This window comes from Falco rusticolus, chromosome 4 (assembly GCF_015220075.1).
Source record: "Falco rusticolus isolate bFalRus1 chromosome 4, bFalRus1.pri, whole genome shotgun sequence".
Lineage (NCBI taxonomy): Eukaryota > Metazoa > Chordata > Aves > Falconiformes > Falconidae > Falco > Falco rusticolus.
In genome coordinates, this window is record NC_051190.1 from 66,570,172 (window position 1) to 66,597,720 (window position 27,549).

At 38.3% G+C, this 27,549-nt stretch overlaps 1 protein-coding gene across 9 annotated transcripts in view; it reads left to right on the forward strand.

Annotated features, from left to right (window-relative positions):
* The window catches only part of ARHGAP12 (Rho GTPase activating protein 12), a 78,150-nt gene that overhangs the window by 890 nt on the left and 49,711 nt on the right, over positions 1–27,549 (forward strand). For 2 of the 9 annotated variants that reach the window (XM_037384653.1, XM_037384654.1), the window contains exons 1-2: positions 819–951; positions 5,070–5,824. In XM_037384653.1, the coding sequence (XP_037240550.1) occupies positions 843–951; positions 5,070–5,824 (864 nt within the window). In that variant the 5' untranslated portion in view covers positions 819–842. Of the gene's footprint in view, positions 1–818; positions 952–1,756; positions 1,946–5,069; positions 5,825–27,549 lie in introns of those variants that run through there. The other 7 variants (XM_037384652.1, XM_037384657.1, XM_037384655.1 and 4 more) reach the window with 6 other exon arrangements.

Here is a 27,549-nt window from a genome sequence, read left to right on the forward strand (position 1 = left end):
GTTGTTTAAAATGCATCGCTTATTCAGTGCTCTGAGTCATTGGCAATTATTAAATGGTTACTTATTATGCCTTTAATTTTCAAGGACGTGTGAGCGCTGGGAAGCTATTTTATTTGAAAATAGTGCTCGACTGCTGGGTTAGTAATCTCTGAGGAAACAGTTACGGATTAAGCTTGTTTTCATAAGCTTGTAAGCGGTCGTGTTTTGTCTATATCTGTTGTTTGCATTTGCATCTTTGCATCTATTTTTGCACAACTTTTGCATGCTGTGGATGTACACTTCGTAGAAGGCGGTTTTTACAGGCGCTGGTGAGGGCTGGTTGTCTGCATGCAAGTACTGGCAGAGGAGCAAGTTGTGCGGGAAAGGAGTGGAGCCCCTTGGGAAGAAAGGCATGAATAGGGTTGAATTCCGACGAGGTTATTGTGGGACCGGGCTGCCAAGCAGTGGTTGTGCAGTACGGCTTGAACTCCTAAAAAAACTGCCCGGGGAGAAGCAGCAATCTTAGAGTTTAGTGAGCTGTAGCCAGGGGATCTAATCTGGCCTGAACTGTTAAGAACTTATCCTAATTTAGCTTCAGTAATTGAGTTTATTTCTGTATCGGCACTGCGGAAGGGTTCATTTTAGTAGTGAGTGAAGTTTGATGCTGAAAATGGAAAAAGATTACACAAGTCAACTGCTGCTGCTTTGTAGGACACCGTGAACAAGGTCACAGGAAGAATTTTAAGGCAATCGGTTAACATCCTCAGTGGCATTTTAAATAATTTATTATCTGTTTGTATTTTAAATAAGTAACAATTCCGTAGCCATGACGACTAAGAAAAAAACCCCAAAAAGTATTTTTAATGTACCTGCAGTCTCAGTTACCTGGTTCTAGAAGATCAGAAGAAAATACTTGGTGCCTGATAATTTCAAGATGTGGAACACCTATTGCGTGCCTCCTGATTTTTGGTCGTGAGTTCTGGGGAAATGGTGAAGTTAGGGGTGGTCATATTAGCTATGATACATGATCAGATTGCATTTGTATCATATATGATCACACTTAGGATTCTGTGGCTGTGTTGGGACCGTGCTTCTTTCAAGACCATTTACGTGTGTTTCAAGACCAGCGAAGTGAGGGTCATTCTGCAGTGAAGGTGGGGTGCTGCGGGGGACACAAAACGAGGTCTTTTCCAAACAGACCCCCATGTGCCAGCTTGAGCCCCTCGGAGGGGCTGGGTCGCCCTAGGACAGGCTTGCCTCTGGGCGAGCCCGCAGCTCTCCCAACCCAGCCCCTCCGAGGGGCTCAAGCTGGCACATGGGGGTCTGTTTGGAAAAGGCCTCGTTTTGTGTGGATGTCCCTAAAATTTAGCTAGAGGCAAATGTTTTGTGTGCAAGACCCCCGCCTCGATGCGACGTTCCCCCCCGCCGCCCCCCCGGGGCGGGGGAGGGGAGGAGGAGGAGGAGCAGACCGCCACAAACACTGGAGGCTGCCAGCCTTACTCAGCCTTAGCTGCTGAGTAAGAGGTGGGAACGGTTCCCATCGGAAATCGGGTATCCAGGGGAAGATCCTCTTCCCGAGCGTGGCAGGTGCTGGGCTGCTGCGCCCAGCCGCGGGGGTCCCCTCCGGGCAGCAGGAGCGCTCCCTGCAGCCGTGCGATGTGCTGCCGCGGGGGCACGGAGCCCACCTCACATTAGTTACTCTGTAGTAATGGGGTTTTTCTTCACCGGGACAACAGTGTGGCCCGAGTCTGCGTTTTGGTGGAATAATAATAAATAAGTTTTCTTAGGTCTTTGTTAGTGGGGCCAGTTGTTGTTATTAATCTCGTATTTGGGTATTGCCACATTATTTAAGGTGTTAAAGCTTACAGATGTCTTCTGTGGAAGTAAACAATTTTTCATGCTTATCGTCCTCTGATTAGGGTTTTTCAACCTTCTTTACGAAAGTGGGTGCCATCCAGCATTACAGGTAATAGTAAAGAAAAAAAATAATGCAGTGAGGTTACAAGGTCTGCTCTACCGTATTGCTTCAGTTGTTGACTAGCAGCAGAGGTGAAGTTGGTGCTCCAAAAGTCAGTACTGTATTCACATCTGAATTATTCTAAGCCCGTTGCAGTAGAGGTTTGGCCAAGGCTTCCATGGCTCTTTAACTTGAGTTCCGTGAGACAGATAGGTGGACCCTTGAAAGGATATTGCAGTGGGCAGTCTACCTTCTGTGGCACAACAGCTGCATTAAAAAAAATAAATAATGTATTTGGGTCTGTGAAATCCAGGCAATGGTGGTAGTTTGCAGACCTACAGGGTTCATCTTGGTATTTGTTAAACTTACTGAGAAGGATTTCTCACCTGTACTGTAGGTAACTTGCTTTTCTCCATTGAGATGGAGAATCAGAGCCTTGCTTGCTTATAAAACTGTTCTAGTGTTCTGGCCAAACACGGAATATAGCCTGTCTCCTTTTGTTCATATGTTCAGCATTACCAGATGTTTGCTACTGACTTGATATTTGCAGCTTGGATGAAAGAACAAAAATTGTGCAACTTATTTTTGTTGGGTGATAGTGGTTTTTTTTGTTTTGGTTGGGTTTTTTTAAAGGGATGGGGCTGCAAAACTGACTTCAAAAGGGTATAGAGCTATTTTTGTAGCTACTGTATCTTACTTGACTTGTATTTCTTAAAATTCTGGAGTTTTTTATGCAACTTACTGAACCTATCTGTCTTGAAAAATAAGTGTGTGTTCCCAATAAGTAGTTATATGGTACTGACCAAAGAGAAATGAAACCCCCAAGGTTTTAAACACTTGGTAGCCCTATGGGCAACCACAGCCTTATGGGGTTTTTTGGTTTGTTTTGTTTTTGTTTTGTTTCCGTGTGGGAGAAGGAAAAACAGTGTGAATGGCTCCTCATCCTCCATTTCACCTTCCAAGGTAGCAGACTGTAGAGGCAGACTAACTCAGAAACACATTTTTCTGGTATATGACCTTGAAGCGTAAGGGGTTGTTAGCAGCTTTGAAGAAGTGTTCAGGGGAGTCAGGTTTAGTAACAGGGAAAAAAATGACGATTGTATGGCAGAGCTTCCCAAATTAGGAGGAGAGTGGGAATGGCTGCAATTTGTTTATCTTCTGCTACCCTTGCTAGCCAAATGCAGAGTTGCACTTAAAAGTACCTGTTTATGTAGAACAGCAAGTAAACAAGTTTTTGTATCAAGGCTCTAAATAGGCTGTAATACTGTGAATTTCAATGTACCATTTTATAGTAAACACCAGAATACTAGTATTCTTCTGTACTGCTTTGTGTTCCTTCCGTCAGCTTTGTTGAACGTGGTACCATCCTTCTGCCAAGTTTTTGATAAAATTTTAAGTCTGAATTTGTGATTCCATTTGAAGTCTTGCAAATGGTGGTAGCTTTCAAGTTACCTGTAGGAAATGGTTCCTGGAAGTAAGAGAAGACGGACTGTGGGAGAGAGAAGGACACAGTTTAAAGATGGGCACTTCTATATGGCTTCATGCTTGAGCTTTTTAGCTTCTTTTTTACAGTTATGTGGGAAATGTGTTGATTTCCCCGCCCCCACCCCCCACCCCCCAAGGCTCAGACCAAATAGCAGAAATGGTGAAAGAAAAATTGAAGAACTGTTGGGCATGTCTGCTTCAGTTCTCCCCAGAAGTCTTTTTTTGCTTTTTCTGTCCTTAGCAGAGTTCACTCTCCTTGTGTGTGCCTGCATGGAATTGCGTTTGTCCACTCTGTGGCAGGGTAGATGCTACAAATCTTATCACAAAGTCATAACTTGCAGAGCTGCAAGTTTCTGTGTATTTTTTCTCATTTGGGAAACAAGCATTTTTTTCCAAAAAGATTTGTTTGTTTAATCTTTGTAAGATTAAATGTGGCAGCATGTTACTTGAATTCTCCTACATTCTCTTTGAATACTGGAGATCTTCCCCTTTACTTACCTGCTTTGATTTTCAAGATTAAGAAATCTTGTATTTTATGCTAACTTACTATGTTATGTTCAGTCTAAGTTGGCAAGACTGATGGTTATCCACTCATGAATTGAGACTGACACTATATGTTGAGAGAGGACTTGTAGTTCATGGGTGTGGATACAATGGATTATAAAATGCTGAAAGTCCTTTTCAAAATTTTTGTGTATTATCCTTTCGTTTGTTATCCATTTTTGTTTTGTAGTCCTGTTTCATTATTGTTGGGTTTCTTGTCTGTGTTTTCTGTTTTAGCCTTTGAACTTTTGTTTAGATCAGACTTTCTGTAAGGTAAATACCACAAAAAGCTCCCTTAAGAGCAAAGGAAGTATGCAGAATTTAAACCACTGAAACCAAAGTATCTTGGAAACATTGAATCCTTTAATCTAATACTACCGTGGTCATAGATGAAATTCTATATTGCAATTATACTAGCAATTTAAAGAAATAAATAATAAAGTAATCATACCACTTGTCTTGTAGACGACGGCTAGATGCACAGGCAACATGATCTGCAGCTTTGGACAGTGTGGGTCACAGAGCTCCCCAGCCATCTCCTTCTCCAGTTAGGTGAAGGTTAGGCAGGTGGTTCAAGGATTGCCAGCCCATCCATGTTGAATCTGATGACTGGGGTGTAGTGTTGGAAATAAGATTTCAGGGATTTTGTAAGGAGTTTTGCGTGCTCTGAAGGGGCTCTTGAAGTGAAAGAGGAATCAAAATAAGCAAATAATATTCCCCTTTTGAATATTTTTATTAAAAACAGTGTATTAACACAGTTCTATGAAGAAATTAAGTCTGTGTGTAAGCAGGGGATTGACTCAGACTGGTTCCCTCAGCAAGCCCCCAATGATCAATCAACATTATTTAGTAATAGAAACAACAGGCTTAATGAGCCACTTGATAGCAGGAGGCATGTGTGAAGAGGAGAATTAAATCAGTGACTAAGTTGTTCTACTGACTTTCTGCTTTATCACTGTGAAAGATATCTGAAAGTCTTGCATGTTTCCATCAATTAATTAGTCTGAGGTTGACAAATTGTATAGGCAGGTGTATTTTTGAAATTATTTTCCTCTGAAGTGCTTCTAAACAATCACTTTATAACTTTTTTTTTTTTGCCTTACAGCTCTGATTATCAACAGGAAACTAACACTTCTGAAACAGAATGTGGCTTACCTTTTGCCTGAAAAGGTGAAATCTTTTCAAATAGAAATGGCTGATAAAGGTGGGAAGATCCTTCCAGGACAATTGTACATTGAAGTGGAGTACGACTATGAGTATGAGGCTAAGGACAAGAAAATTGTGATTAAACAAGGAGAGAAATACATCTTAGTGAAAAAGACTAATGATGACTGGTGGCAAGTCAAAAGAGATGAAAATTCCAAACCTTTTTATGTGCCAGCACAGTATGTGAAGGAAATACCACGAAAAGCGCTGATGCCACCTGTGAAGCAGGCAAGCATGCTGCCAAATAATGCTTTGAAGTTGACACATGGATTACAGAGATCGACAGAAAATGTGAATAAGTCACCAGAGCTTTCTAGTTTTGGAAAATCTTCTCCAGTTCAAGTGTCTTGCTTAGTTCGAGATGCCAACCAAAATCTGGGACCAAACAATAGCCCTGGTCAAACTCTTGGTTTGAGTCTGGACCTTACCCAAAACAATGGAAAACTTAACAATGAGTTGCAGTCTCCCAAGGTTTCCAATCAGTATAGAACCATCTCCATGGGTCACTTCCCATGTCCAGAGTTCTTGGAAATAGAGAAGACGAGCTTTTTACATGAACAATCTTGTGATTCAGCAGGAGAAGGCTCAGAAAAGGTTCACCACGATTCGGAGTCTGGAGATGAACTCAGTAGTAGCTCCACAGAACAAGTGCAGGTAAGCTGAAAAATGGCCCCTCTTAGGGGTCTGTGTGTGTCTTTTGTTGTTTTTTTCTTCTTTTTTTCTCTCATTTCCTTATTGCCATAATTGCTTGCTGCTGCTTTGAGATTTGTTCCTGATAAATTCAGATTAAGTAAAATGTCCTATTGGCATGAACTGGTTATTGAAGTCTAAACAGTTGATGTGTATAGCTTTATTCCTTGCAGAAGTACTTGGCTTTGGGGATTAATTCCATTTACGTTAGCCTGTGATTGAACATTACAAAAATGTTCTGTTTTGTTCGTTCTTCATTAAGATTGTTTTGAGATGACACTGAATTTGTGTTATATTTTCTTCCAGAGGAAGGAAGCCTACTGCAGTAACACTTCACCTCTTGGCTTATTGAAGTAATAGTGCTAGTTACTGTCAGCTTTTCCCAAGTATGTGGATAGATAGTGTGAGAGTTGAAAGTTGGTATACTAGTGGATTTAATAGTTTAAAATGGAACCCTCGAGATTTATATGGAGTTTAATTTCTGGCTTGATCATTTTATTTGTAGACGCTTGTAATGAGTCAGCCTTGCCAGTTCTGCTCCTTACAACTTTGCTCTGGATTAAAATTTAAAACATGTGAGTTTGTTAATTAGTATGGAAGAATCTCAGGAATGATGTACTCCCACTTCAGACTGAAACAGAGCATTGATTGCCTTTTTCCTTAGTAAAGTGGTTTCTCTCACTTTTTGATTTTTTTTTTTTTTTAACAGGACTCCCCCACCCCCAACAAAAGGTTATCACTCTGACTTAGATAATCAGGTCACTTCTGGTACGGGTAACCAAGTTGATTAGTCTACTGTAATCCAGGTTTGTTGTTGAACCAATGATGTACATGTACATACATATAATTATGTATGTATATAGATAACTCCCCCGCATCACACCCCCCCCCGGTCTTTCTGTAGGGAGATGTTAAATGATTTTAAAGTAATTCTAAGGTTAAAAGCTCCCTAGTCTTGAACTTTCTTACTCTGTAGTGTGAAACTGTTGTCGCTTGGGTACAAACTGATCATTATAGTATGTCCTGCTTGCCAGCATGTATTCAGAGTACAGAGCGTGATGTTCAAATGAAAGTTGATGCTAACTTTAAAAATAAAAATCTTACCATGGAAAGCTGTGAATTGGTACTTTGCTAATACGACACAATTAAGACAAAGCTGCTTAATGAGTGAGTGTGGGAAGATCTTAAAGATACAGGATTGATTGGGTGATTATGTAGTCTTGAACTGTATGAGCTTGTGTATGTGTATACACACACATTTATTGAAATACTCAATCAGTAGTTTTTCAATATCTTACTCTGTTTTTGGCCTTATTCTTGAAATGCAGAGTTTCTTTAGTTGTGGGACTTCATGCTTCTAATATTTGTATCTTTTATGGCAGTTTTATTGTAACACTTGCCCTGTCGTGCCCCGCCCCCCCCCCCCCCCCCCAAATAATAAGGAATAAATAGGATTACTGAATTTAATTTCTTTTTAGTAATTTCTTGCTTGTGCAGCATGAAGATTGTACAGTTTTCCTGCACTGTCTTTAAAGCAGTGTCCTAGCTAACTGTAGTTGATATGAGCCACTTAGAACTTGGAAAGATAAAATAATTATTAGATATTTTAGAAACATGTCTTGAAGGTATATCCTACTTTAAATAGTTTACCACACTAAAGTTTACATTGTATTTTAAGACACTTCCTTCTACTATATGTTGACTATAGTTTGATGTATCTCCTCTGAAGTACATTAAATTAATGTTACTTGGGTGTCTTTTGTCAATAAGAAAAATGTGGCCTGCTGCTCAGTTTCTACTGGACTTTGTGACTGTTGATGCAGTGAAACTTAGTCTTTTCCCCTTTTTTCACCTTCCCATCCTCCCAAATATACTTGACTCAGTGCTACAACCTATTTATAAGTTTGGATTTCAGTGGGGCAGCTGTGCACATACTTGTAGACTTCACTGGGTTATGGAAGGTCTGAAGAATGGGAGCTTTCACAACACTTAATAATTACAAATCCTAAACATGCTAAATTTTGGCTGTGGAAAAAGCATGGCAGTTTTTGATTGATACTACTGAAGAACTTGCCATTGTTGTGGTCTTGGGTGACAAGAGTGCAGATGCCCACTGTACCTTGCAGTTGTTGTCTTTTAAAACTGTGAAGTAACTTAACCTCATTGTGCACAATCACAAGCTCTTTAAATACACTGAAAATATTTGACATTTAGTAGCCATAGGGATTATAGCAATAGTAGCACTGATGTCACTGTTAGCTCAGTCTAGATATCCAGAATGCCAGCCTTCTCACTGGAACAGCCTCGCGTTTTTTTTAAAATTCTTTCAATAATGAGCATTGTTTAGTAGAAATCAGCTGTGCAGAAATTAATGGCTCAGAAAGCTGTTTTTATAGCTCTTACTCTGTAGTGAGAACATCAAGTTCCCAGCTTTCATGCACAAACAGGATTTCACTTCACAAGACTGACTGTGGTTCTCCCTCCCCTGCCTGCTGTGGAGTTCATTTTTGTGCAGTCTGCATTATAATAAAGTTGAAGCTACAGGTGTTTTCTCTTAAATTTGTAAGATTAGAAGCTAGAATGACCTTTGTAATAACACCTTTGCCTAGGTGATCTTTGGGGTGTGTTGAGGTGACACTAGTATTAAGCCCTAGCCCAAACTTCAGTGTGTTTTTGCTATCCTGAGTACAAATGTACGAGATGCAGAGGAATGTTTCTGTTAATAAGAGGTGGCTACATTATTCTCTGAAGGTTATCCTCCTTCTCCTTTCCAGTAATGAAGTGCAGGTTCTGCAGCTATACAGTCTTAGCTCATAGGCTTGCTGGCTGTGGAAATACTGGAAGATCCAGAGTCTCCAAAGTACTGCGTAAAGGAAGGATTTTTTTTTTTTTTTTTTTTAGCAGTTGAACTATTATGTGAAATGACGGATAGAGGGGCAACAGTATGAGCAGAAGAATTTGCTAATGAAGATGTAAGCAAATGATCTGGTCAAGAAGACCAGGACTGGGTAGTAAATATTCTTGACACTTTATGCAAAGAAATTCCAACTATTGGGTGCAATTCCGGTGCATAAGGCATTGTAAGGATCAGATGTTAGTTTATGGACTTGAACTGTAGGAAGGCTGGAGGTAATTAGAGGAAGTAAGGCTTGAGGGCAAACAAGCTCCAATTTAAACGGATTTAAATCTCTGGTGGAGACAGTAACTGCAGGTAGAATTGGAATTGAGTGAAATGGTTCAGGAGTGCATAGCTGGGTGTAAGAGTCACTGATGCGGTGGTGGCACTTGAAGCTGTGAGAATCAGTAAAAGTCAGTAAAATTTTAGGAAAAAGGTATCAGTTGTGATGTTGTGATCCCACGGGGAGGGCAGAAAATACTCCTCAGAGGCCAGAGATGGGGGGGGGGGAAAGGAAAATTTTGGAAGAGGAGAATTCTATAGCAGAAGAAAATGGACAATACTTGAAAGCAGCAGATGGGAGGTCCCAGTAGTGTGCAGTAGAACCCTGAGTAGTTTTGCTGAAGAAAAAAATTGTGTTTAGGCATGCCTGAACAAGAAAGAAGAGTTGAAGTTGTTAAAAGTGTTCTTGAAAAGGAGCTTTGGGCAGTGTTTGCAGGTAAAAATCTGCTAACAGACTTTAGAGAGGAAAGGGGTGGAGACAGGGGGAGAGTTGGGTAAGTTCAGATATCATTTCAAGAATGGTGTTATCTTTAACGATGATACTTTGGAATAAAGTTACAGGCAAAAATTAAAATCTGCTTTCAGTAATGCTAATGCATAACCTACATGAAGTAACTTTCTGATGAGTGTTACTTCCCCTTCTGTCATAGGAGACTGGAATATATTTACGAGTAAAATATGTGCACTGTCTTAATGTTAATTTCTATGCTTATTAAAAGTTACTTTTAGCAGCAGGCTGGTTTTAATCATTATAAATATAGACAGTGACCTATTTGCAAAGATAGTTCTGTCTTTCATCCTCTTTAGTAATTGACTATTGCATAAACTGTGAAGCACTAAAGGGGATTATCACTAGGATAGCTGTTTTGCTTTGATTATTCTGAGCAGTAAAGATCTTGCAAAGAGATCTTTTTGTCTTACCTCTGCAGTTTCTGTAGGATTGTTGTAACTTTTTTTTAAATTGAGAAAACAAAATTTTGTGTATTTCTTCTAGAAGATGTGAGACGTCTTCTGTAGATCTTAGCATTCTTGACTTTGTCACTTAGTTGAAAAACTGGTGGCATTAGTGTTAGACTTTGTTGGTCAAACATTAAACCTCTAAAATAAATCGCTGTTACTGGTTTTGTGGGGCTGAGAATTCATTTGCTTCTATTTTTTTATTGAATTCATTTTTCCAAGGAATAAATAATTTGACAGTAGGAGGGAAGCACATTATATGCAGGCGCATGTTTCTTAAAGAAATCAAGCATGTTTGCAGATTAATGGTGGCATGTATATTTTGAAATATGTTTTAAGTACCATCTTTTTAATCTCAACTCCTTAAAATAAATGTTTTTATTCTAATGATCGTAGATGTGGAAATGTGCCCATTATGAGATGAAGAATAACTTTGAATGGCAGGAAACTAAAAGCTTTATATTTATATATTTAAGGAATTTTGTAAAACATGAAAACAAATTCTTTTTTTTAATTTCAGTAACTGCTGCTAGAACTTTGTGAACAGCTTGAAGTGTTTTCTAAGTTACATCACTAGCTCAGTATTGTCTGTTTAGAACCTTTAAGAAGTACTTTTCCTGTTTTTGTTTTTTTTTTTTTTTTTTTTATTTTGTGATGTGGGTTGGTTTTTTTGTTGTTTGGTGGGGTTTTGTTGTTTGGTTTTTTTGGTGTTTTTTTTTTTTGTCTTTTTCCCCCCCTTTTCCCAGTGACAGCAAGTCTGGATAGTTTGACTTCACAGTGATGCTGTTTGTGATGAGCCCTGTCTCAGTATTTTTAATATGTAAGTCAGCTAGCAGATAGTTGTCCCTCTTGGTCCGAGTAATTCTGGATGTAAGTGCCCTAGAATGAGAGGGCACTGTGTCCCACTAACACTGCCTGCAGCCTATATGCTCCTCTGAACATCCCTGCTGCAAATCAGATTGACCTTTGGAAAAATAAAAAAGCCACAACAAACACAAGTGTAATTTATGTAAGGCAACTGTCAAAAAACCATAATGTGGGAGACAAGTTAGTTTTAGTTGACTGGCTTGTTCTAATACTGGTGTTTGAATGCTTAGCTGAGTACACTACAGGACTACTTACTTGGTACATGCAGTTTCATTTTGTGCTTTCAGAATTGAAACAAACATCTAGAACACTCTTAAAATTCTGCATTTGCCAATACCATCTTATGATTTTTCACCCCTACTTACCTTAATTTCATGCAGAAAATGATAAAGTGGAACTTCCAAGGCATCAACTTCATTAATAAACTTGTGCCTTTCATCCTGATAGAACTGCTTGCTAGCTCAAATGAATCTCAAGCTGCAGTGCTTAAGGAATAAATCATAACATGGAATTGATTTTTTTCTTTTTTTTCCTTTTTTTTTTTTCTTCATCTAGATAAGTGTAATTTCTAGTGTGCAATATGAGTTTTGGTGCCAGCTGTCTCACCTGCATTTTCTTTTGAAGTAGTTCAAAATACCACCCTCAGCAGGGATGACAACAGAACCTTATGGATGGTGGAGTAAATGCTTCAACAGAAAAGCAGCCCTAGGACAAGGAAGGGGTGTTTTGTCTGACTGCTGCCTTAACTGAAAGTAGCTGGAGATACCAGGGACTTGCGTGTTCTCACTTGGCAGTGCTTCTGTCAGTTTTAAGTTGGGAACCTCCAGACACAGAACAAACTTAAATTGCTTTGTTTGAGAGTATTTGATCATATCTTGTTCTTGCACTTAACTCTGAATATAAAAAACTGCTTTTGGAATGCCTCTACCTAGTTACTATCTAGGCAGTTGGCTAATATTGCAGTGCTTGCCTATGGAATAAATGTGCTGTTATTTCATAGAATTCTAAAGAAAGTATCGTTTGTTTCACAGCAGTGTGACAAAACGGTAGGGAACGTATGACTCGGTAGAATAAAATGCAGAACACTTTTTTTCTTTTTTTTTTTTTTCTTTTCTTTTTTTTTTTTAGGCAGCTCTCTCTGGAATAGTAATCATTTGTGCTTAAAAAAAGGAAAGTAAAATCTATGCGTATCTAGTACCCAAACAGCTGATATTTCTCTGACGTGCCTTGCCAGTTATGCTTGATTTAAAAGCGATAGAGAGAAACGAGTTTTGCCCTTATGTGGAGTTTGTTCTAATGCTAAAGGACAACGCTATTGGACAAAACAGTCTTTCAGGATAGTAAGAATTGAAGATTTTTCTTTGTGATGGTGAGTAATTGGGCAGCATAGGATTAGATTACACTTACAAATACAAATACAAATTAATTTATTCTATTTTAATATGGCTTCTGAGCTAGTTCTTGGGAAAGACACTAACTTTTTAGTATATTGTTTTATGAAAGTGCTAAGTTAATGCAAAGAAGCAATCAAACAAACATAGGGGATGTCAGTAGTAGGAAACGGAGAAAAAAAAAATGTAGAACTCTAACTTCATGGTATTTCTGTGTTTTAAATAGTGTGCAGTTGATGGTCTCTCCCATCTTTTAAAGGAGATAATAGTGCTGAAAATAGTGTAGAAGAGGTGAAAACTGTGAACGGAGACACAGAATAGTTCATGTGTGAAGGCTTTGCAAAAACCTTACATGCTAGTGGGTGCCTGTTTAGTGCTGCATACAGAGGACTCCTGATTTTTAAGTTGGTACGGTAATTATTGATACTGAAATGGCTGAGAGAATGTTGAGAAGTAAAGCAGCCTTAATTTTTGTATTTTTTCTCTTCTTTCAACAGTTTTTATCTGCTTGTCCTGTGTTTTCTTTTGTAAACTCTTTCGATAGAGACTTAGAGTTTGTGTACAATGGTGCTCTGAAGACTAGCAGAGGTGTTTGGAGGCTGTATTTCAATTAATTGTAGTTCTCTGTCTGATAAAACACTTCTGTAAATGAAAGCTGGAAGTTGAGGAGCTGTCTGAATGAATTGAGATTATTGCTTATGTTGGATTTTGATGTTACTTTATTTGGCTTCAACTCTGTTACTGATCGAACTCATGATTAGAACTTACTAGCTCCTATCTTAAATCTGAAATGATATATTACTTTATGAATTTAACTAACATAGTTCTAATTGTTCCCTTTTTTAATGGTTTGCCTGGGGTTTCTGGATGATCATTGGATCATCTGGTTCAGTTAAGTTGTTCCCCTGTGTTCTGTTTAAGTGCAGTGCTGGAGAGCAGAGCTTCACATATGTTTTCTGGTGGTATCTACTGTATTCAGTGGCCATCTTTCTCTTGCTTTCATTGATTATAGTTCAGTTGAATCACTTTTCTGCTCTACACACGGCTCTATAAATACTTACTGCCAGTACAGCACTGAGATGGAGTGGCGCTGTCTTGAGCGGTATGCCAGTAGCCCATACATACTCCTTTATTGCAGCTTGAATAGTCGTAAGTAGCCTAGGGCAAAGTCTGCAAATTTGGTGGATCGGAGGACACACTGCCTTTTTAGTGTCATCGATGTGATGAGACTGCTGCAACAAATGTGCTAATGTAAAGCAATGTTCTAGTAAAATACTATGTCTGATAAAAATAAAAATAATAATAATGTTAACTTTCTGGACTTTCATCTGGTTGTTCAACATATCTAATAGTGTATATGCATTTTTTCTAGACAGCTTGATAGATTGTCAGGATATTGTTTAGAAATGATTTATGCTACAACAAAAACTTTATACCGTGTTGCACATAACCATTATTTGTTCCTTAAGTATTTAGAAGAAGCTTTATCCTGTAGTAAAGTGTTCCAACACTAAATACAAGGTTCTTGAGCGACTTCGATTTGACTGCTTTCCCTGTTGAAACTGAGTAACGGTAATACCCTCCTGCCCCTGATGATCTGTCAACATGGTTGCGCTATCTGTATCAATTCCTGGTTATCTGCATCCAATGCAAAGAGCTAATAGATGGCTGTCACGTGCAACTGCCTTGTGCTTTAGGTGCATGCACATACATAGTCACCTGTATGTATATACACATATCCTATATATGTAAAGATATAAAAAATCAGGGGCCACTGTTCTGTTTCTTGATAGCACTTTGATCTTGATTTGCACCTTGTAGTACAGCTACCAACTCTAAACTTTCAAAAACTTCATGAGATGTACTCATCAATATTGTCCCGTACTGTGTCCCCCTCCTTTTTTTTCCAGTCCTCCAAATAAGTCCATTTGTCCTGGCTGTGCCTTTGTGTTTATCCTCCTCCCAGGTGCTGCACTCAACTTTTAGTGGCATCTTCATGCTGCCGTAAGGCTCTGTAATTTTCATACCGTAATTGTGTTATTCCTTAATGCTCATGCCCACAAGCTGTGCCAGAGGATCTCCTTGCATCCTCCCAGGCATGCTTTTCACAGCCAGGCTCTGTGGCTGCCTTGCTTTAGGCGGGGAGCTGGAGCCTGAGCTCTGAGGGAAGAGGCAGAGTGGCCCTGCCGGTGGCCCTGCAGGTGGCCCAGCTGTCATGCAGCGTTGTCCTTCTGACTCTTTAGTTGTTGCTCATTCACTGACTGAGCTCAGCTGCTCGCTCTGTGTCTGTGGCAGATCCTAATCTGTTATCCACTGCAGCCTTCGCAGAAACAAGCTACAGTCTTCAGTTTTGCTTATTTCCTCTTGCCTTTGCCAATCTGATGGGTGCTGTTCTTCATGTGAGTGCCTGAGAAGAGAGGACGTTTACGGTGAGGGAAGTAAAACTTCATATATATATTTTTTTCTTATTATTATTCCATGCTTTCTCACGAGGAGAGGTCTGTCTCAGTTCCTTCTCTTCCCAAGTATGAGAGCTGTTGTTCCTATAGCAAGCTGTGGGTTGTGATGCACCAAGGCTTAAATTTTTCTTTAAGTTTGTTTACTCTTTGGCTACCTGTATGTGTAAAAACTGTATTGCATCCCATTTTGCTTTTTTCTCCTTCATAAGTTGCTATTGTAACCATCAGTTGAGCAAAACTTGAGTATGTGCTTGTACTTGGATATTTTTTTTTTTTGTGTGAGTGTGTGTGTCTTTTATAGAAAAAGAAAAAAATCCCAAGTGCTTTGCTAAAATATCTCTCTAAACTCTTCTATTCTCATTTTCTTGTTTTGTAAAGATATAAAGCCTCAGCATATTTTGTCCGAACTTTACGGTGTGATGATACCCCATACAGAATTCGTGAAGGCTGTAAGCCAGAGTGCTTTCTAGCTGCAACTTGTCATTGGCATGCTGTTTATTAAAAAAACATAGAGCGCGCATTGTGGGGAAAGAAGATGTTACACTGACAATTTTTTTCTTTGCAGTTGATTTTCTGAGGAAAGTTTTTTACTGTGGCTTGAAGGGCTGTATTTAAATACCATGTCCTTAGCTGATCTGAGGAGTTCTATGCTTATCCTTCTTCCACTTCATCTTCTTGCAGTTCCTCTTTACTGTCTGTCCAGAAACTGCTGCTTTGCTTCACCATATATTGTGTTAAACTGTGATTTGAGCACTGAGGACCAGGCTTCTGTGTTGACATTGGTATGATTAGATCTGGGCTTGAGTGCAGTCTCAGAATTGTTGCAAAGTAAATAAAATTTCAGAAATAATAAATCTTTTTATATTTTCTTAACTGTCATCTGAAAAAAAAATCACTGGTTTAACGTCTAATTTTATCTAAGTGATAGTTGCGGACTTAATGTTGTGTTTCAACATTAAGACAGATGTTAAAGTGACAAAAGTATACTTACTTACTCGGACACTGAATTGCAGAAATAGCTGTTCTTAAAAATGAAAAAAATTCTTGCTAGTGTAAGGAAAATAAAGGGGAAGAAAGAGTGCAGAAATGCATGGCCGAGTGTTTCATGCTTTCTGCCCTGGAACTGGGTGCCAACAAACTGTCTGCAAGTAGATAAAAACAGACTAAGAAACACAGTCAAAGGACAAATATGTCTTATTTTTAGTTGTAGGGGGGGAAAAAAGATGCAACCTGGTTGAGATTTCCATGAGAATTTCATTGCTTTGCTTAGTTCTGGTGTAAGCAGTACATGTAGTCTATCACTGAGTATCTGTGGGATTTTGAGATGGTCTTTAACAGTACAATTGTGTACTTGCCTTTAGCATGAAAAAAAAACCGTCAGAAGTGATTTTAAATCTCATAGCTTCATGAAGTTAGGCACAGTGGGTTGGATGTATTTCTAAAAAATATCCGATGGTACACTCGTGCACAACAGAATCATGATGTTAAAATTAAAGTGATTGTAGCCTATTCTAGCTCAGTTGAAAGTTGAGAATTAAAAAAGTATCTTGGAAGCACTGTGGCATAATTACAGGGGTTTTTTTGTGTGGTCTTAAACAGCTACTAAAGAAACAACTCCTATTTTGTTCAAATGAAATAACTCTTACATAAATATGCCAACTACTAACACTTTCTTTTTTCATCCTATTATAACTTCTAAGGTATCATTTTAAACCAGTGTCTTGACTTAAACTGTTGTGTGTATGTCTTGTCTGCCTGAGACTCGACTTTCTACTTTATTCTTCATTGCCAGAAAAAAATACTATACATGATGTAATATTAGATACTTTTTGTTTTAAGTCATTAAAATACATGACTTTGAGGGGGTTCAAGCAGCCCTAACAAAACTTCAAAGTTCGGATAGTGTGCTCGAGCATGTATATTGTGGAGGCAGCATCTTCTGAACTTAGGAGGAGTTGTGGTATTTTGTCTTAATACTTCGTATCTCTCTCCCCTCCAATATAAATGATGGATGCTAATAAATGTGGGATTTCTTACGGTTTATTTGGAAACTTTAACATGGAAACCAAACAGCTGGGTAGGTATGTATACTGGAGGTGACAATACGTAAACAGGCAGCTTCTGGTCCTGTTAAAAGCCCAGCTTGTAATAGGAATTTAATTTTAAAATGCTTTTCCAGTGGAGCTCTGAACTTCATTTCCGTAAGTTCCAAAATCAGAAGTATTTTTCCTGGTCAGCAGGATTTTAAGCACAAAACACATCTAAAGTGTTGGAAAACCAAGAAATACTCATTTTAATGCCAAACAGTTTTTCCCCTCTTTTGCTTTTTGCCTTAAGGTTTGTTTGCTTCGTGCAGGCTGGTGAATGTCCTATTCCAACGTACTGGGAGACAGTAAGGATGTCAAAGGAATGCAGTCTCCTAAAATACCAGAGGCTCATTTGAAAATTAAATTGCAGTCTGTGCTCTAAGTTGTTGTACAGTGACTGTGTCTTGCACCTTGTGCAAAATCTTGCTGTCTGTCGTGGAACCCACTAATTATATTCAGTGTTACACAGTAAACATGTGAGAGGATACTGGATCTGAATGCAGATTTAGTAAAGGATAATCCAGTACAGGGACGGGTGGTTTTTAAAGACAGGGATGTCTAATCTGTTCAGTGTTGGTTGAAACCTGCCAGGTGAAAATGAAATGAAATGATGTTAAAATAAGGACATTCTAGATACTCTATTTTAATAATAAGCTAAATGGAAAAGTGGGAGCTTGACATCTACTTTTAACCATTTAAAAGGTTACTTATTAGTTGAAATTATGTTTATGTATGTGAAAAATGATGAATAGTGTGTGAAAATGACTTCTGTATCATTTGTAAATTTCAGTGATGCTTGAGGGAAGGTTTATGTGCAGAAAGAAGCCTATGGAAACAAGCTGTCAAAACCTTATAAACCATCTTCTTGTTCCAAATCCTTTTCAAGTTGGGGGATCTTTTTAATATTAACTTATTTTGCTAAGCATCTCAATAACGGCATGTTTTATGACAAGAGTGACTTTTTTTTTTTTAATTGATATTTTAACTTCTTGCTGCTACCAGATCCATTTTGTTGTGGTATGCCAGTATGTTTTGGCAGGGGTAGAATTAATTTTCCTCTTGGTAGCTGGTACAGTGCTGTGTTTTGGAGTTGGTCTGAGAATAACGTCCTTCATACTGCCTTGATGAAAGATGGCATAAAACTTCAGCTTCTGCTCAATCAATATACATGATTCTGTATGCTAAAATGTGAAGTATGCATGAGTGTTCTTAGCAGAGTTTAGCAGTTTAACATCTTCCCGTCACTTGAATGAGTTCCTCCTTGAGGCTCCCTGGTAGGTTTTGTTATGATTGCTGTACTGTCCACATGCGAGATTGTGTGCCCTCCTCTAATCCTCCATTTCAATGGCAATCTAAAAAGCACAGCTATTAATACTTCCAGTAAGTGTTTAGAAGATTGTTTAGAAGATATAGCTAATTGTTTAGAAGATATAGCTAATCAACCTGTTTACTCAATTGCTGCTCTTGTGAAGACAAAAGCACTGGGAGTAATGTTAGCCTAAAGCTTATTCAGGTATTTAAAATTTCCCAATAAGCTTTGTATTTTTAAAATAGCTGTTGTACTAGATGTGACTGAACAGCAGACTCTTAACAGTCATCAAGCAGAATAAGCTCTATTTATTGACAGTGGTGTTGCAGAAACCTCTCTGGGTAGCGGGTTGATCAGCTTTTAACACTGTTACTTTATAGACCTTTGTGGGACCTGGAACCTGGAGCTCCTACATAGCCTGAAGTTGCCATAATACACCTTTTTATACAAGCTCGGTGGAAAGAGTCTCCAGAAGACAGCATCAAAATCAATGGCAAAGTTGTTTTGTATACAGTAATTTTAAACACACTTATTTTTCTGCCTGCTTTATTCATGGCAAATTAAGTGTTTTTCCAGAAATAGTAATGCTTTAAATGCCGCTTGTTTGTGATGCTCTGCTTTAGCTAAAGCATCAAAGAAACAGAACAGACCTCTAAAGGTGCATCATTTACTGATTACTGTAGTAGAAAAATAACATGCCCTTTACCCTATTATGTTAGTTTTCTTGGAGGCTCCCAGAAAGTTCAGTTTCCATTCACCCAGTGTTTTCTGCAGCTGAACAGGCTGCTGTCTGTCAGCTTTCAAGAACAGCTTTACGTGCTGAGCTTTGCTATATACTTTAGCAGAGATTTTTAATGCATACATGTCCTTAAAAGCATTTTATTTTTTTTCAACAGCTTGGCAGATAGTGCTGCAATACTTTTATTATACTTGTAGTTTCAATGAGAATGTTCTCTAAAGGCTGGTGGCTCCAGCTGATCCGCTGAATGCTGAGCACGGAATTATAATTCAGCAGCGTGGGGGAGGGCCATGTTTGCCATGAGTGGCAGGGCACCACTTACTGCATGTTGCTTAATCAGCATGAAACTATTAGCAAATTCTTGCCGTCTCAGCTATAACGTACTTCTAATAGGCTTGCTTTATTGCATAGGATAGTCAAAAAAGCCTGGGATGTTTTACTAGTTTTTAAGTAGTGTACCATTGCTCTTAATGAAGTTTGACAGCATTTTCTAAACTCCCTCACACTGTATAACAAAAGTACCATAAATGCATTCCTGTGCACTAAGCGCTGGTAACCAATTTGTGTCCTTTCCTAATGAAAGTTTTCTTACATGACAGCTTTTCATATAATTTTAAATTCTGCTGTGTAACATAAAATAGATTCCTGACAACAAAAGCATTTTGTTGTATAATTAGTCCATCTTAATGTACTGTCTTAATTTTGTCAAAGTTCTATATTTGTCACAAGACTTTGTAAATCTTCAGTCAAAAAACCAGACAAAACCAAACAACCAACTCTTGTGAGATTTTTAAAATTTATTTTAAATGACCCTCCACTCCCAGTATTTTAGGACAGGCTTTGTAATCTGGGGTATGCAGTGCGCAGGGCATTAGTGTGGCCTCTCACTCGACCGTCAGCTGTAAGCTTCAGACAGGGCTAATGCCAGGTATCTGACTTTTTCTTCTCTGCCTTTTGCTTTAGAGGCAGTGTTCATTTTTATTTTTTTAATGGCAGTTTAACTTACTCATTTCACTGATAAATCAGCATGGTTCTCTGATATCTATGGTTTGGTTTGATTTCCATGTTTAGCTGTCAGCAGTGAAGAATGGTGTTGCATGGCAGAAAGCCAATTCAATTACAACAGTTTTACCACAATTAATAATTTGTGAATTTGCCTTATAATCATGGAAGAAGTGGGAAGGGTCACTGTGCTTCCCCACCTCCCACCTTGGTACTGGACAGACTGCACGGGCGGTTTGTGTGGTGAGCAGGGATGTGGTGAAGAACACGGCTTCCTCTTTTTATTGCAGGGTCTAGTTCCCTTACAGCTGTATTCCTTCATTTCTCTCTTATATCTGAGAGTCTTATCTCACTGCTGGAGCCAGACTTTGGGAGAGGCCTTTACAGTCTTAATCCAGCAGCGTAGCTCATAGTCAGAATGTCTCTAGTTTGAATGTACTACCATACGTGGGAACACCAGATGCCACCTTTATCATTAGTGCATCTTTAGCAGACCTGGTCTGGATTGATCTAACTGTGACAGCAGGCGTTTGGAGATGGAGCCAGTACTTGAAATACCAAAATACTTGAGCCCTCCTTTCTAGCAGGCTGTGCCTCTTGGTTTCAGCTCTTCATAAGAGGTCTTTCACCCTATGAAAACTTTGTCTGAGAAGGACCTGCAAACAAGCAGGGGGATTGCTGTTGACATTTGGTTAGGATTAGCTGTTGGTACTTATCTGAAGGAATGAAATCAGCACAGAAAGCTGGAATATAAAGTTTTGTGTGTGTGTGTCTTGTTACTTACTCATCTCCTTTTACAGCAAACAGCATTTTATGTTGAACAGGTAGTCGCAAGCCTTAAGTGAGAAATTTTGCTTTAGGATGTCAAATGTTAGGTGGCAGGCTATGTTGTTTTCTTTTTGAAGTTACTAAAGAACTCAGATACCACAGTCAGGCATAATTATAGTGACTTCATACTCTGATTTATACTGAAACTTGTAGAAAAAGTTAAACAGAGGAAATATTTCTGTTGACCATGTTAATTACCAGTCCAATCTGAAAATGCTGCACCTCTGTATACCTCCCTAAAATGAGTTCTTAAAAAAAAAAAAAAATAAAAAAAAAATGTCCTGAACTATGTTATGTTATAGGGAATTTAGCTGACGTGCTGTGCTGTTTAACCTTCCCTTGTTTCAGTTTTTGTACCAGTGCAAAGTACCAGTTGGAAGTGCTAAAGTGGAGATGCTTCCTATTAACTAGATCTGAGGAATCAGAAAAATGACATTTTTAAATTTGATTACTGAAAGGTTGATGAGATGCTGATTCTTTCTTATTTAAAATTGGGTAGCTTTTCTATCGAGTGGGCCCATAACCTCTTGATTCTTACAGTGCTCGACCACTAATCCAGATGGCTACCTATTCAACAGCAGTCATACTAGCCTGGCAGTGGAGGTACTTTCAGTGTTTCGTATATGTTTTTTTCCCCTTGTTGTAATTTTTCGTTGAATGTTAAGGTTTGATTTATTTTAATTTAATTTTAACTTATCTAATTTTAACTTGAATTGCTTGGTAGCTCATGTAGGATATAAGGAATCATAAGAACCTGTTCTGATGCCTCTTTTGTAACACATACCAGTGAACATCACACAGTAATTTTCTGTATGAAACTTTTAAGTTCTGTTTAAGGAAGATTGTTGGAAGATACTCAGATTTAGTTTTGGCTTTTGAAGGTAGATGGCTGTGCTGAGCTTTTGGGGATAGGCTTAGTCCGTTGTTGAGGAACCGATTCATTATTAATCTTTGAATATTCTGGCATACAGTTTTCTTCTTAAAAAAGTAAGTTTCTAGACCATGGGACACTGCCTTAGTCCCTTCACCAGTTCTTTTATTTAAGCTACGATGACGTACTATAGGCTGTATGCACTGATGCTATTTTGTGCATAGCTTTTGTGCTCAATTACTTTACCATACAATCCACAGATTTCTTTTTATCCTAATGGCCACATTGAAATTATATTTGAACTATTGAACTACAGCTATTACAACTAGCTGCTTTTCAACAGATAAATATTGAAGTTTAGATTGCGCTGCAGCTACTCAGAAGCTTAAAAATGCCAAGCAAAAGCCCGAAAGCCCAGTTCACTTAGTTTGCAAGACGTCTGTTTTATATTACAAAATGCAGCATGTTTCATCATTTGCTTATTTGCAACTTCTCAGGGAAGACAAGTGACCTGAAGTTCCTGTCAGCATTGCAGCTGTGAAAGCAAACCAGGGGGAAATGGCCACAGGTCTGGGTAAAACTGCCCTTCATTAAACATGTGATGTTTGCCATCTAACTGGTAATGTTTTAGGTGTTTGTTGGTTTTTTTTAGTTGGCTTTTTTCTGTTTGTTTTTGGGGTTTTTTTGCAAATTGTACCTGGGAGTTGATTTACCAGCCTCACTTCTGAGAGCTGTGAAGTGAAAATTCATAGTGAAGGAAAAATAATTGAAGCACAAGTGTTTTCCATTTGTCTGGCATGTTTCAGAATACTGCTTCGGGTGACTTAAATTCTGTGCTGGAAAGCTTTTTAATACAGAGATTATTTCACTCCTTTTATGATTGTCTTTGAACACAGAAGTGGATTTGTCTGTTGTTGAACTTACCTGCTCTGAAAAGTCTATGTATTAATCCCATGAAATATAGCATTGTATGTATTTTTCTGTCTGGTTTGTTTGGCATCTTACTAACTTTTTTGGGTTAACCAGCTCGGTGAACAGGACAGGAGCCACTCTGGCGTTGATGTAACAGCGTGAATGGGGGCATGTCCTTATTTTTCTGAAACTGGGAGAAGCTTGATTCTCCAAAACTCATCTCTTGGGTATGTGGGAATGTCTGAAATCAGAAGCTTGACTAGATCTGGTGGAAACTTCTTGCTTTATCCATTTCAGGTTTTTGGTACGTTGGGGTTTTTTTGGGTGGTGGGTTTTTTCCCTTCCCCCCCCCCTCCCCCCCTCTTTTTTTTTTTGAGGGGAGTGGGGGCGGTTGGTGAGTGTTTGGGTGGTTTTTTTGTTTGTTTGAATGGGAAAAATCTCGCTTTTCCTTACTGGTATGTTTCTGAATGTTTTATAACTCTTCTGGGTTGTAACTTACTGTAAGTATTATTATACCCTGGAGGTTTGCAAAGGAGGAGAATATAGCGTCTTGTTTCAATTGATTAAGATATTCCCACCATACCTGACCCAGGTTTTTCTACTAAAAATTACTATTAGTAATGTTTTCTAATTTTGCAGAAAGTGACTATAAGTGCAGTGAACAATGTACTGTTCCTATCTTTCTTAAAGAAGAGCAAAATAAAAATTGACAGATACAGTCTTAGCTATGCTGGACTACTATATATTAGTCCTTTGCCTCAGTACACTTTCCATTCCATCTCGTTTGATGACAGCTTTGGGAAAAGCATCCCTTTTTCTGATTCTGTAAGGTAATACATTAGATGCAGAGTGATAGGCGCTTTCTTGTGTTTTGTCCGTGCAGACAGGCCAAGACCTTCAGCACTGCCAGAACTGGTGAGTGCCTCACTGGTTAAGTGGGCAACTCACCCTAGTCTATGCAACAGCCAAGTTCCTTAATGTGGTTTTATTTTGCGTTTAACCTTGGTTTGCCTGTGTCCTGAAATAGTCATAATGAGTGAAGTTTATCATCAAGTTTTCTTGTAGGTGAATCAGCCATCAGTACGATACCCCTTCTTCCTGTGGCTGGAGGGGCTTGGATGGCTGCGAGGGAAATATTTGGTTTTACATAGTTTATATAAAAGTATTGCATGTGTTTTATGTTAAAGTAGTTTTTCTCAAAATACTAACAAACCACTTTCTTCAAAGGTCAATTTTTTTCAATCCAAGCTAGTAAGCAAAATTATATTTCTTTCTTCACTCTTACCATTCATTCTACTACTATGTTATGTACTCTGAGGTGACAGGATGAGCTGTCCTTATTCAGCTTAAAAATCTTCGTTGTTATTTGTCTAAGGAACTAGAGGTACGACTTTCTTTTAGTATGAGACCTCTTCTGCTTCAGGTATGTTCTTTAATGTTCCAGTCACTATGGTACTATATTGCTCATTCTTATAGGCTGCTGATTTTCCTTAGGTAAAAAAAAAGGGCTTAAGCCCAACATTTCAGTTGTGCGTACTGGTACAACAAAACAGCTTTTTACTGTACATTTTTAATAACTTGCTCCGTTTGTTTCTAACTTCAGATGTTAATGTGCTGCCTTTCAGGATGAGGGTTACAAATCTGTGAAGCTATACAAAACCTCGTGAGAGTAATAAAAATAGAGAACCCCAGCATGGTTCTTCCTCACTGCATAGGGACAGAAGGAAGAATACCCAAAGTGCTATTGAAAGTTGCTGACTAATCTGCACTTAAACCTCCAAGGAAATTTCTATTTTCCTAATCAGGCTGATGCAAGGTTTCATTCCTTACACCTTGCTTTTCTCCATACGTAAGTGACTTTTTCTTAAATTGAGCCAGGGTTTGGTTCTTGTCGTGTGTCCCCCAACCCCTGGCAGAAATGGACAACTATTCATTATTGTCTCTATAACTGATTCTAGTTTGGATGTTTTATGAGAATTCCTTCTCCTAGCCACCTTTGGGGTTTAATGGTGCAGCTAAATCTCCTTGAGAACTAACAGATTCTGAAAGAGAAGGTCCTGCTCTTCTGTCTCCTAAGTTAGTCAGACACTTCAAAAGCATGTCTGACTGACCGTGCAGTGACCTGCAAACACCTTAAGAGTCTAAATATGTTTTTATGTTTGTTTGTTCTCTGTTTTTTAAAGTCTGTATAGAGTTAATTTACTGTCATTCCAGTTTTCTTCCATCTGTTTGATGCATATCAGCATCACAGGGGCAGAGGGGAAGGGAGATGGGTGTGCACTTAGTGGTAGTGGGTGGCCAGTAGACCATCATAGGTATATCTTAAAACTGTATCAATAATATTTTATTTTCTGAAATAAATTAATTTGTGGTTTTTTCTTGTTTTCTAAACATTGAGTTGACTGAGTCCTTTGAACTGTGTGTGCTTTATTAATGCGGTGACATGAACTGGATTAGCAAAAGCATTTGCTGAACCTTTTGGTATAAGGAGAAGTGTCAGTGCGGCTTCTGCCTTTCTGCACAAAGATAATTCTGTGTTTGTGTGCGTGGGGATTTAGGGTAACTGACTTACTTAAAACAGCAAATTACTTTTCTCTTAGCTTCCCTTTCTGCCAAGATGAGCAAAGCATTTTTTTCCAAAAGTAAAAAGAGCGCAAAATTTTTTTTTTTTTTAAATAGTAGATATTCTTATGTCTTAAAAAGGATAGCTGTTGAAAACTTTGCATGAAATTAAGAAATTATCAGGACTTTGCATGTACAGGCTTAGGAATCTCAGGATCTAACTGTTATTATTTCCCTAACCTAGGTGGGTTTTATCTTAGAGTATGAATAAATTACTTGATGAACAGGTTTAGTTACAATTTTTCTAGACTTGGTTTTTAATTTGATTTTTGGCTTGTAGAGGTATAGAGCTATCACGATAGTGTGTAAAATGTGGTTCTTGAAATCGTATGTTTTGAAAATGTGTAGTCAGTCAAGATCCTTAGAACATACTTTCCAGATGTTGCTCTCAGTTTATAAATTGGGCAGTATTGAAACTTGTTTCTCAGGTTTTTAATACGATGTTTATGAAAGTTAATGTAAATAGCCATACTAGTGGTTTTCTGAAGGGATTGCCTGTTTATTCCCAAGTGGGACATTCTAATCAAGGAAACTGCCCACCGGAGATTTGAGGCACATGAGTAGCGCAGTACCTTGGGAATAGTAGTTGCACATAATAAACTTGGGGAAAGCTCTGAGAAGCAGATGTGGAGGATAGCAGCTGCCTGTGTGTTCACAAAAGGATAGAGCCTACTCGTTGCATGACAGAATATACTCTTGTTAATGTATTAGTAAGGCAAGAGAATGGGATTTCATACTATGCCATGGTTGCTTCCTAGGCCAGTTAGTATTTACTGGGGTTTGCTGCCTTAATTTAGTCACATAACATATTTGTAGTCTACCACTAAGCGTGCTGATAAATTAGCATTGTTCATACTGTTTGAATACTGGCGATGCTCTGCAGCTGCATGTTATTAAAAACTTTTAAGTGTTGTAGTTCATAAACTGAAGAAATTTTGAAATTACAGTAACACCTAACAGAGAAATACTAGCATAACAAATGCTTGCAGAATTTGCTGCCTCAAGCAACATTTAGCGAAGCAGAGTTTCACACAAGTGAAATCTGCTTTTACAGCAGAGTAAAAGGACAACAGCTGTAAATTGTGTGGGAGTTCTGCATTTTCTTGTCAAGTGTTTGGCATTAAATGCCCTTTCTGACAGATTTGATGACTGCTGTGGTTTAGAACTTTTTCTTGCAAATTGTTCTTTTCTCTCTCTTCTCTCTCTCTTTTTTTTTTTTTTTTTTTTTTTTTTAGAAAAACCTTAGTATATGGAAAGTGAGGCATTAATATATACATATCTAACTTTTAAATTGTTAATGGCTCTGGCTTTTTCCTTCCCTTTCAAATAGTAGGATGTTAAATTTTTTTTTTCTACTGAGTCATGGAGTTTTGGTAACTTGCATGGTGGCAGTTAGATTTCATTCTGTTTGATCAAATGGTACTCAGGCAATCTCTTAGGCTTTTGAGCTTGCCGCGTAATACAACTTCAGCAACTTTTGAGTAACTTGGAAATCTTATAAGAGGTGATGTTTACTTTTCCCATCTGTACTTTCCATGGGTACCCAGGTTTACAGTGTAAGCACTGGACCCTCAAAAGTACATTTAAATGCAATGGGATTGTTACTTTTGAAAATGTAAAGTGTAGAAGAAAATTGCTCTTCAGTTTGAAGCTTCAGTTTAAGCTGATGGAAACTTTTTCTTGACTTTCAAGCTATTATGAATTCAAATAAGACCATTCTACCCCACCAATTATATTTCATAGAATAAACATACATAGAATAAATAACATAGAAGTGCTCCATGAAGGTGTTAATAATCTGTCTTAAAGAATACCTTGACCTCTGAGACAAATGAAATGTACAGTTATACATTAAATCAGTTAAAACAGTAAATGGCATGTTAAGTGAGGGCTCTTCAGCACTCCTGAAACTCATAAGAAATTATTCTGCTGTAACACTTCTAAAAGACCTTGTGCTCTTGTGATATTGTCCCTTACAGGACAGTTTTCCACTGGAGAAAGCAAGCTAGGTTTTTCTGGTGTTTTCTTAGAGTACTGTCTAAGTTTTTATGGGAAATAATCCTTGAGACACATCACAAATGATACCAAACAGCTTTATTCTTCACAAATCTGCATTCAGATGTGTACTGTGTGTTCCCCAGCAGGCAAGAAATGACAGCAGTTAAACTGAAACACAGAATAGGTGTTTGTACTAGAATTATTGGAATTGATACAACTTCTGTAAAGGTGGAGGAAAAATAAATGTGCAAACCTACTACTGCGTGGCATGTCCAGGTTGTTCAAGATGCTGGCTAAATTTCTGAAATAAGTAGTAGATACTACATTATGTCTGTTGAAAGTGTCAGTGTTTTATATAGTGAGCAGGGTAAAAAAGGAGTGAAGGCAATTTACTGACTGACTTTTCAACATTGTTAAATTTGGCTGCTCCTTCCTAGTTGGAGTAAGCTCGCAGTGTAAGCATGTATGA